The sequence below is a fragment of the Aulonocara stuartgranti genome (assembly GCF_965226115.1).
Source record: "Aulonocara stuartgranti genome assembly, chromosome: 16".
Lineage (NCBI taxonomy): Eukaryota > Metazoa > Chordata > Actinopteri > Cichliformes > Cichlidae > Aulonocara > Aulonocara stuartgranti.
In genome coordinates, this window is record NC_138952.1 from 3,295,739 (window position 1) to 3,307,991 (window position 12,253).

The 12,253-nt window shown below is 37.0% G+C and overlaps 1 protein-coding gene across 1 annotated transcript in view; it reads right to left on the reverse strand.

Annotated features, from left to right (window-relative positions):
• The window catches only part of ube2f (ubiquitin-conjugating enzyme E2F (putative)), a 59,304-nt gene that overhangs the window by 32,099 nt on the left and 14,952 nt on the right, over positions 1 to 12,253 (reverse strand). The window contains exons 5-7 of the mRNA XM_082508153.1: positions 6,538 to 6,605; positions 1,882 to 1,952; positions 1,522 to 1,579 (exon numbers count right to left, since the gene is read on the reverse strand). Coding sequence (XP_082364279.1) covers positions 1,522 to 1,579; positions 1,882 to 1,952; positions 6,538 to 6,605 — 197 coding nt within the window. The remainder of the gene's footprint in view (positions 1 to 1,521; positions 1,580 to 1,881; positions 1,953 to 6,537; positions 6,606 to 12,253) is intronic.

Here is a 12,253-nt window from a genome sequence, read left to right on the forward strand (position 1 = left end):
ACAATTTCAGAATAACGATGCTCCACTTAAATTTGTGATGACTTTGAATATCTTATTATCTGCAGTACGTAACGCCTTCAAAAGAAATATCTGCGTGCAAACACGTGGTCTTCAGGCCCTCAGGCAGCACTGCATTAAAAACAGGCTTGATTCTGTCATGGAAATTACTGCCTGGGCTCAGGAACACGTCCAGGACACAGTTTACCGTGCAATCCACAAATGCAGGTTAAAGCTCTATGATACAAAGAAGGAGCCATGTGTGAACGTGATCCAGAAACACTACCATGTTCTCTGGGACAAGGCTTTTTAAAATGAACTGAAGAAAAGTGGAAAACTGTTCTGTGGTCAAGCGACTTGAAATTAATTGACGGCATCTGGCTTGCAGTTCAAAACTCTTGATCTTTGATGATATAGGGTGACATGGGTTTTAGAGGAACATATGCTCCCATTTATCTAAGCAAAACCTTACATATTCATACTCAGGATAATCAGCAAGAGGAAGCAGAACTGCGCATTACATCTATTACAACAACATGGCTTCACAGAAGAGTCTGGGCGATGAACTGGCCAACTTACATTCCAGACATTTTACCTTTTAAAAACATTTAGCTCGTCATGAAATGAAAAAAATAAAATTGGACAAGGACGACCAGGGACGGCTGAGCAGCAAGAATCCTCGCTCAGACGAGACTGCGTCAACCTCCTTCTCCCCAAAGTCTAGCAGCGCCCCTCCTCAGTTCCCAGATGTTTACAGACTGTTAAATAAAAAAAGACATGCTGGGTCCGTCCTAATGTTTGACGCACGATTCTCCCATAGAGTTCAAAATGACTTTATTTTTTTCTGAAAATGGGACATTATTTCAGTTTAAACATCTGATGTTTTCTACATTTCACTGCGAGTAAAATATGGGTTTTATGAGATTTGCAAATCACTGTATTTTGCTTTAATTTACATGTTACAGTGTCCACATTTCTTAAAAATTAGCATTGCATCAATATTTCCCTCCAAGGGTTCAGCACGATATAAGTTATATAGTTAGTTGAAATAGTCTTGAAAAAAATAATAGCATTAAGTTTAATTTTGATTCACATATAAATTAAGATATCTGTGCGCTTCATAGCAGGAACAGAGCAAAACAAAAGCTTTGGGTTTCAAACACGCTTGGCAGACTATGACCACCACATGTTGGTCTCTGACGGAGAAAATTGACCTGTTATCCAGATAGTTTGTTGAGTTTTGGGTACATTGCAATGGTATCAAAAGCTAAGGAGAGATTCATAAATATTATGATGTAGCAATTAGAAGGGTCCAAACTTTTTTTCATCATAGAGTCCAATTCTAGTAAGACTGCCGACATCAGCAAACTGCACCTTTCATCACACCTTTGAGCCACATCTTTGTAACGGGACTTGAATTGAACCCCTAGCCCACAGATAAAACACTGATGATGACCCCAAAGTTCAATTACACAGCAAAAACAAAGAAAAGGAAATTCTACTGAAGAAAAAGTTACACTTTACCTTTAATGTTCTAGTGGGGGCCCAGCCTGTGCCATCAATAGAGTGCTCCCGCAATAAGCTGCAGAAGAAAAAAGAGATACACAGCTAGAGTATCTGCAATACTGTAAACGCTTGCGCTTTATGTAAGATGCTTTGTGTGAGCTTTTTAATGCACAATGTTTTTTTTTTTTACTGTAGACTACTAATTTTTTTTTGCATTTGCATGCATTGTCGAGGATTCTCAAAGAATGAGGGCTCAGAGAAATTATTTTTCAGTTTTGGTTTTCTATCAATTTCTAGGCTAAATAGAAAATGACAACATGAGATAAAATGTCACGCGCTAGGAAGAAGTAATATTGGGGAAGGGTACACACAATTTACCTCAAACAGATTTCTCCATTCTCCGTGATATTGGGATGCCATATTCTGGTCAGACATCTCACTTTAGGAGGCTGGAAACCAACAAACCAACAATTTAGGAAGAGACACATTTAAGTTATCTGATTATTTTAACATTATGTGATGTTTTAAAAGCAGTCCATTTCTACTTCCTATTAGTCTCCCAAGTTACCTGAGCATCACTTCATACACGCTCTAAACCAACTTAATTAATCAGACTAAATTTCATTAGATGACAGACAAGACTCAGACACAGAGAAATGTCCAAGAAAGAAAACCCTCAACCAGAAAATAAAAACAGAGGAATCATGTTAAATGAGTATTGTTTCTTTTTTGAATCGTGTTGTGCAAACAGCAGTTAAAAAGCAGAGTACACAAAACCCAGCAGAGTGTCCAAAAATGGTCTAGTCATCATTTCTGGGCAACGAGGATGCGTCTGAGCCTTTGGTGCACGTGCCTCGTATCCTGCTGTTTCTAGTAAAGCATTATTGACTTTTCTGACCTCTTTTCTTTGTTAGCAAATGTGACATAGGCCACTGTAAAAACAGTAAAATCATGTAATTAGAATTTTATTGTAGCTTTACAGGAGTGGTTTCAAAGATGGTGTTTGAATTAAGTAAGTAAAACCAAAGAAGACAGTAAGGAAGGTTTCTAGCTTAGAGCTCCCGCTACTGCAGCATGATGAGAAAAAACATAGATAAATCTAATTTCCTGTGACACTATCGTCTACTTTTCAACTTCAGATGCACGTACTTATTCAACAAGACATTGTGGTGGTTTTTGTTTACCCTTATGAACAACGTTAACTGGGCAAAATAGATTTAAATACAGAGGACCTTCATATGAGAACAAGCCACCACCAGCTCTTCAGTCGATAACTGCATTTTAATCTTTCAAAAAACAATAAAAACCAATGTTAATTTCTAATAGTATATGATGTGAATATTTATTATATTAGTAAATTATTGTATGTCACTTATCTGTTTCTCCTGCTAACCTGTTAATGTTATAGGGGAGGTGGCCTTATAAAACCTTATGGTCTTCCTAACCTCTCCTGCACAGTTGTTCTTATTTTTAAACTTGTTGTTGTTGTTGTTAATAATAATAATAATAATAATAATAATAATAATAATATGTTGCTGTTGATTCTATTTCTGTCCAAAACAAAAACAAACTTTTTGCTAATCAGATTTTTTAAACGGCTTTAAGCTTCCCCATTCTGGACTTGATGGCTACTTTCTTTTTCCTATAATGCTATTTGTCTGGAGCCATTTTGTTATGAAAAAAAGAGTAATATACAGTAGCCCCCAGCAAGTCACAACACCCTATTTTCAAGTACAGCCAAAAAAGAAATATTTCTTATCGCACTTTTTATGACTAACAGCTTATTACAAAGAGATTGCACTCATAAATACTTGAAAATGAAGAAACGCTGTTGCATGACACACACTGTTCACTTCACCCCGATAAGTCGGAGTGACTTGAGTGATAATTATAATTATGTCTTTGTAGAGTCATTCTGATGTCCTGATATCTACAAAACTTTATACCAGCAGCTATGTGATGTGGTTCTGATGAGAATTAAATTATATGGATTTAATTTCTCAAATTACTTGTTTCTATATCATGAAGTTAAGTCTTACACTGATGTCAATCCCATCTTGACATTTTGAGTACCTACATGTGACAACCAACTATTGCATTTGGAGACGACAAAGCTATTAAACATAAACAAGTATTGATACTTCACATCTAACAGGAACTGGATTACAGTAAAGTGAGGGGGTATTTCTGGAACAAATCTAACAGTTATTGAAAATGCTTCTCTTTGCTTGTGTTGTAATACTGTTTAACTGGTCAGTAAGACTAGAAAAGCACAGTGCAACTGACTGTCCTTTAATGACTGACCATTAATTATGATTGTGTTTCAGTTAAAGTTTATCAATAGATCAACTAATGTAACATTTTAGGCCATTTGAAATTAGCAGATTATTTTTTACATTTAAAAACCTATAATCAAGAACTTCTTGTTCAACAGCAAGGTGAACATTTGTATCAGTTCAGATTAGAAAGAATTTGTTTTTAAAAAGACGTGAGTGTCAGTCTGATAATGAATAAACCCACTTATTATTCCCCTAACAGCTGACATTTTGAGTCGTAAAGTCGATCTGATTAACTGTTCATGGAAATTATTTTTCTTGGTGATTATTCAGGAAGGATCTGTCCATGAGCAAGATTTTACAGCTACACAGCTCATAAGAAAGCCTCGCTTCAGGTCAGAGATACATGTCAAAATTAAAAGCTTTTTTTTCCCCATGATTAACAGGTGTTTAGCCCTCAGCCGTAAAAGGCTGACAGAGTATTATAGTCAGCTTGCCGAGCGGGCGATGCGGACATGCAAGTTTGTCAACATGATAACTCAAGAATGAGCAACGTAGAAGTTTTGAAATTTATACTACTGATGTATAAAGATTTTATTTGAGAATTGTAATTTGCTCCATAAACAGCATGTATGAGTGTATTTATGTGTTCATTAATTCCGTCTCTAACCCCCGACTTTATTCTGGCTCTACCATGAGGAGAAAGCCATATTTACAACCTGCGAGCACAGACTCACAGCTAACCTTACTAAGATACAGCAATTATTAATTTAGTGCATCATATCATTTGTAAAGATAGTTCAGTTTAACTGCTGGAGTCAAGCCAGTAATAAATGTAGGCATTTAAAAAAAAACAAAAAAACAAAAACAAAACAGTTTTGCATCTTAACAGTCGCCTAGTTTACCTCATATCTCTGTTTCCGTTCACAGTTTGTTCAATTACTCACTCACAGATCCCCATCTACTCCAGTTAACTCTGGTGTACCCCAGGGCTCTGTCCTGGGTCCTTTACCCTTTATTATCCATCTCCTACCCTTAGGTAATATTTTCAAGAAATATAACATCCAATTTCACTGCTATGCAGACGACACCCAGCTCTAGGGCTGCCACGATTAGTCGACTAGTCATGATAATGTCAATTATTAAAATCACTTAGATAACTGAAAAATGTTATTGTTTGGCTTTTTTTTAGTATTTTATTGGTTCCTGAGTAAATCTGTTTGGCTGAGATTAAAGTTATAGTTTTTACACAGCTAAATAAACGTCAAGCAGACAACTGATTATCAGAAGTGTGAGATACTCGAGAATTTACTCCAGTGTCCTGTTATATTTTAAGTTAGCAAGGAGCAGACGGCTGAGTTTATTAAACTCCAACGAAACAATCTGCAAATGTCATTAAAATTTAATAAACTATCATCTTGTCTTTATTTTTAGTTAGCACAGACCTTAAACACTTAAAGCTGTAAGCTAATGATAGTTATATAAGAGCAGATGCTGCTGGTGCAATAAGCTGTATGTTTTATGTCCAATGGATGATGATCTGATTAGTCGACTAATCGCAAAAATAATCGGTGACTAGTCGACGATCAAAATAATTGTTTGTGGCAGCCCTACCCAGCTCTACTTATCTTCCACACCCACAGCTACTCTCCCACCCACATCCATTTCTGATTGTTTAAGAGAAATCTCGATTTGGTTTACTCACAATTTTCTTAAACTTAATGGCAAAAAGCTCCCAGAATTTATTCTAACAGGAACCAAATCAAAACTTATTTTCATCTTCGTATTATTAACCGCCTTCGACCTTCACTCACTCCAAACAGTACTGCCATACTTGCCAATGCTCGTCACATTTTGTTTAGATTACTGTACTTCTCTATGGTCTACCTCATAAATCTCTCCTTAAACTGCAGTTAGTTCAAAATACAGCTGCATGTATTATTTTCAGAATTAGACTTAAACAACTCCATTGGCTTCCAATTCACCTCCGTGTCGATTTCAAGATCCTGCTTCTTACTTTCAAAGCGCTTCATAACCTCGCTCCTCCATATTTATCTGATCTTCTCCATACGCACTCACCACTTCGTACACTCCGCTCTTCTTTAGCTTCCCTTCCATCTGTTCCACCTGTTTACCTGACTACCATGGGAGTCAGAGCCTTTAGTTATTTTGCCCTGAGACGTTGGAATGCACTTCCACCAGACCCCCAGACTACAAACTCTCTACTTTTAAATCACGTCTTAAAACCCATCCATTCAAAATTGCATACCCTTCATGATGATTCCGTCTTATTCTCTTTTTACCTTGTTGAGCTTTTATATTTTCATACATTTTTTATTTTTCATTTACCTCGTGTTTTTATTTTGTTGCACTAATGTAAGGTGACCTTGAGGGTCTTTAAAGGTGCCTATAAATAAAATGCATTATTATTATTATTACTACATTCCTTACATTAAGATCTAAATGATCTAAAATGATTGCTTTTTTATGCAGAAGGATTTGTGAAGCTATTATGAAGTGCTGCATATACTTGTGTGGAGCAAATAATGATTGTGTGAAAAAATGTAGAGCAAAGGGAGAAAAACAACACAGAATAAATACACTTACACAGAAGAGTATCAGAATAAATGCTTGGTAGGAAAAGAATGAGTGAAAGAACAAACAAAAGGAAGAGGTGAGCAGGCTAACACAGAGACACCCACGGGCACAGAAATGTGCTTTTCAAACCAGCCCACAGGAGAGAAACTTGACTACTCACCACCATGTTATAGGCTTCAGGGACATCTATTTCAAATTGAAACCTTCCACTTTGGTAGTAACCCTCATCTGGAAAGAGGATGACAAGAAAGGAGATTTTCAGTCATCTACATGAATACTGATTCTTGGTAAGAGATCACATTCATTCAGTGTTGGTGATCAGGACTTAAAAATAAAACAACAATAGAAGTATTTGACTTCAGTAAAAATGACCTTGAAAACAAGAACTTTAGCAAACACGTGACAAGAGCTGTGCCACATCACACTGTCCACGATAATAAGAGTGTCAGTTTTATGTGACATTTTGTGGCGTCAGTGAACCAGGTTATGAAGGAATGCGAGAACAAGATGCTAACAGCTGGCGATGCGCAACCCAAACATAAACAAAAGACCCCACCGAGCATCACTAGCAGCGCACCATATGCCACGGAAAGCAGACAGACAGAGAATCCTGATAGAAAAACAAAAAGAAGAGGGCTTTCAGTACCTGTTTAAAAAGATTGACCCAAAATACAACAGGAAAAAAATATTTTTCAATTTCAATATGTGAGAATATTGTGCAGCAGCTCTTGCAGAGACTAAGGTTAAGATACGCAAGGTATTGTTAAGCGATTATTTTATAATTTTACTTCAAATTCCCAGGGATAACACTACCCAGATTACCGTGCTCACACTTGACTGATGCTGTGTCAGTACTATTGGACTTTAATGTTGCTCCACCTTGATAATGTCATTCTTCACATTAGACTCTGTCATCAGTGACAGGAGTGGAAAAGAAAGATGGAAATGCCCTTCATTCTATCTGCACTAATAAATGCAGCTAAATGCAAGCTGCCATCACTAATAAATCCCTCAGTATTTTTCTCCTAGACCATTAGAAATATTATTATCACAAGTTTCCTTGAAATGGTGAGATATAATTTTGATTCTCTCTCTCACAGGCCCACACTTAACATGACAATGTTTGCATTAAACAGTTGCATTAAATGGTTGGAGCTAACAGAAAACCATTCTTCCAAAAATACATCCTTTCTTTGGTGTTTTGATGATCTTAAGAATTCTGCCTGACACACCAGCCTAAAATCTCATTAACCTTTAACTGGCAGATTTGAAACATGAAGATATAGCAAACAATCCATGCCATTATCATCAAACCACTGCCTGACCCCTGATGCCCTGGAGATGGGAGAACCATCTTTGTGATAAAAAAAGGATTTAAAAAGGACAGTTATCATTGATGGAAATGTTTCATCATAGGATAAAGGTGATCACCCAGGGCAACTCTGTATCGATTTGCTGTGACCTCTTCTCTCTGAAGAGACAAGTGGAAACTAAAACATGGCAGCAAAATACCATCAGCATCCCGTCACTGTAGGGGCCAAACATGCTGGACCACAGTGAAGGATGACGTATCTGACCACATCTCCTTTCCCCACATCTCCACTGAGGAGTAAACTCTTACATGTGCATTTGTCTTTGTAATGAGACGTTTATGCATTGCAGCCTTATTAAATATCCTTCTCTATTTAACTCTTGATGGCTAGTTTTGCTGAAGCGTACTGCACTGACCTCAACACATCACACAGACACAGTGTACATGTGATCACAGTGCCAAACCACAATTTCTGACATCAATTAGGTACGGTCATCAAAAAAAATAGGAGTTGGTTCACATTTACTGACATCCTTCCTGTAAATCTAAATACAGAGGCCTCTGCGGTCACAGCTGCTAATGGAAAAACTATCCAGCCGAGTAGTTTTTATGACTGAAGCTCATTTCAACCATGCCCTTACAATGAACCCTCGTTCAAAGTCGCTTAGGTCATCCTCATACTGGGCATGCCAGCTTTAGCAGTGGAAACACATGAATGCCTCCACGCCCCCCTGGACTGCAATCACACTGCGTTTAACATTCCAGGTCCACTTTTGCTTTAGTTTGGCTCTTTCACCCCCAATCTTTCACTCCACTGCTCTTCTTCCCCATATGTCTTTATCTCACACTTATTTATAAGTGACTTATGTATATATGTATGTATATATATGTATATATTGTACTATTCTTAGTTAGCGTATTGTCTGTCTTGTCTTAATGTTGGTTTAAAATGGAGCACTGTAACAAAAAATAATTTCCCCCAGGGATCAATAAAGTATTCTGATTCTGATTCTGATTTTTCTTCTTGGAAGACCAATTACTGTGAAATATAGTTGAGCTACATGCAGGGAGGTCTACGGTGGGGAAAGTTTTTGGTCCAGTTTTCCACACACTCTCACATCCTCATGTAGCCTTCAAAGCTCATTAAAGGCTTGTTCAGACATAGGGTCTGTTTAAAGGGTCTTTAATTAGCCGGATGACATTTACATTTCTGCTCTCACCTTATGGGGCCAGATGCTTTGAAAAGGATAGGCACTAAATATGGTACCATCACAGATCACAGGAGGAAAAAAAAAAAAAAAAAAAAAAAAAAAAAAAAAAAAATGGAGACATGGGTCAGATTCAAAGTTATAAAAAAAAAATTTAAAAAAAAAAAGAAAAAGGAAAAAGACAAAAGGGAAAAAAAAGAAAAAAAGAAATGGCTACTGAGCCTGTCACAAAGGTGGACTTGTCACTCCTGACAACCTGCTGAAATTAAGGTAAGAGAGACAAGGGATGGAAAAAACCCTTGGTAACTGACCATTAAATGATCCGTGTGTGTGCGTGTGCGTGTGTGTGTGTACTCAAGATTTTCTGATATTGTGGATCAGCTCCACTGTAATACAATTAGGGATGTTCCAGAAACGTAATCAGCAATAAGTTTCCTTCCCAATGCAATTCTAACAAAGAGAGATCTGAAATATACTTCCTAAAAATCAGTATAGTCAACATGTCTGGCTTTATTTACAGAGTTTTTATCACTTGTTTCTATTCAAACATTATTACATTGTTAAATTCTATTCAATGCAACAATGCGGTGCGATTTAATTAGACGGCAAACGCAGCTTCAACATTAGCAAGAAGGAGTAAAGAAAGAAAAAGCTAAGGAATCAAAACCAACAAGGCAAAGTAACAAAAAGATTTTTTTTTATTTTTTTTATTTTTTTTTTTTTTACACAGCCTCCCATAAAAACAAGAGGAGTAAGAATATGACAGTCAGTATATTTTTTTTTTCTAACAGCTGCAGTCAGAGGTCATAAATAATTCATGACTGTCTCCAGTACACAGGAACAATCAGTATTTGTTGTGACTAAACACTTCTCATGAACACTAAAACAAATAATCTCACAGCTGAACTCCAAATTTCTGTAAACCATGATTATCACATGATTTAACATAATTATGTATATTGCTTATTGCCTGTTTAGGGCACTGAGAAGATTGCTTTCTTCCTACATCAAGAAACAGCTTAACATTTAAATAAGGGATACAAAGCTCAGCCCTTCATCATGGTCGGTCTGCTTTGCCCTTCACACCGAGTATCCTACTCAATACAAATATTCAACCCTTATTGGGATCAACAGCCTCTGACTCGCTGATTGCAGCATAAAATTTATTGCCCTACCCGGACGAATTATTGTATTTGTGATTTTCCCCCTAGGAAGGCGGCGTGTGGAAAAGTGATCTCTGCAGTGCATGTCTGTGTTTACAGATAATTACCGTTTTACTGAAAGGCATTTTAAACAGGACATAAACACGGATCATCTAAATGAAAACCTGACGGTAAAAAAAATTAAATAAATATAGTAATACGAAGAACGAGACTATGACTCAAAATATGCTGAAAAGCAGAGCGACACTTTGCGACACCAAACTATAGATGGTTCTGGCGCCACTTAAAGCTGTGCACAAGCTGGACATCACTGAACTTCTGATGACTATGCAGCTGCTGTAGCTTCCTTATGGTCATGTCTCAGCAGGAAAAAAACAACAGTTGTTTACTCTACAGCACCTCTCACTGCTCTCTTAGCTGGGACTTTTGTTCTCCGTGTTTATCAGTCTAATAACTTCACAGCAGGAAGGAACAAACACTGGCAAGCATCTTAACAACCAAAAAAAAAATCACAGAACAGAAAACACAAAAACCCAACTGTGGTGATTCTGAGGCTAAATCTGAAGACGTGGCTGCAACAAAAAGTGAGTGAAGTTAGCAACGAATTAGAAAAGCATAATAAATGTTTAAAATTGACTTTGTATCAAGATTGGGCCCTTTTACTTTATTCAAACTTTAGTCACACTTCCAGGCTTGCGCATATACTTTGTACGCAGCAACAATGGGCATTACAATACTGTAATTATGCTTCCATGCAGCACAAAGACAAGGCGATTGGTACATCAATTTTCTCTCATCATTGTAGTTCTAATAATAATAACAGTGACATGTGAGAATGCGTTCACCCCGTCGTGTTGCTGGTGTCCCCATTCCTCAGAAACTGAGGGGTCTAAGAGCACGGGGTCACAGCACAGAGTGTTTCATGGGAAAAGAAACAAAGGTACACAGACATTCCAACTAAATAACAACAGACCTAACTAATGTGTTGTCTACCACCTGCCTTGTTTCAATTAGATCTGGGAAGCCAATCCAGCACCAGCTATGTTTCCTTTGATGAGTATTCATGTGTTCTTAATTTGGTTTTGTGTCGTTTACTTTGTGTGATATGTATGAGATGATTTGAGCTGCTCAAAAAATGTTTTTACAAGTAATTGTTTACTAAAAATATGAGAAAGAACAGTGAATAGTAATACAGCTTAATTCCCAGAATGACCTACAGATCTATTATATGTGACTGTCAAGGACTTTATCTGAAAGGTGATTTTCTGATGTTTTGCCCTGCTGATTTAGATGATTTAAAACTAATTACAGATGAAGGTTAGATCTTTACAAATAATCTCCTTTTCAGAGGACTCACAAAGCTCTATTCATTAAAACATTCCCACTACAGGATTTTGCCTGATAAGTTATTAGTATCAGTGCAGCAGCATTTCCTCACCATGGGTGAGCAAAGTGAATCAGGCCTTTTGTGAATAAAACGCCAACAAGAGTTCCTTTTTTCCTTTTTAATTTTTTTCTTTGTTAAAAATCACACCATTTAACACGTTTAAATATATAAAAGTAATATTTTCAAAAGCCCTCTGAGTCAAATTGCCAGCTTAGTTTGTGCCACCACTGCATGTCATCAACTTTCATCTCCTCTCTCTCACACACACTTTTATCTTGTCCTTGGTCTCTACGCTTTTCCTTTCTTTTCTCTTTCCCCATCAGCCTCCAACCAGTCATGCCAGATGGCTTTTAAAACAAACAATCAAGATGTGATTGAAGTCAAACATCCAGGGGCTTAACAAAAGTATTGTATTAGCTGTTTAGAAATAAGAGCCATTTTTGTACATAGTTCCCTGTTGTCAGGGGCTCAAAAGTAATTGGACAAGTCTATGACGAGCAGTTTCACAATCAGGTGAGGGCAGCTACCTCGTTATTTTATGACAAGTTAAGCCAGCTGTGGAGTTGTGGGTGTTGCATTTGGGATCTTTTCACTGCAACTCAATAAACAGTCAAAAGAGTTGTCAATAAAAACAAAATATAATAAAATAAAAAGTAATTAACCTGTCAAGAAAATTGCAAATATTTCATGAAACCTAGACAAGTCAATGAGGGCTTATCCAGATTGACAGGGAGATAAATGTAGGAGAGCGCTCTGAAGCATATCACATCAAACATGGTGGAATCAATGTTATGGTATAGGCATGT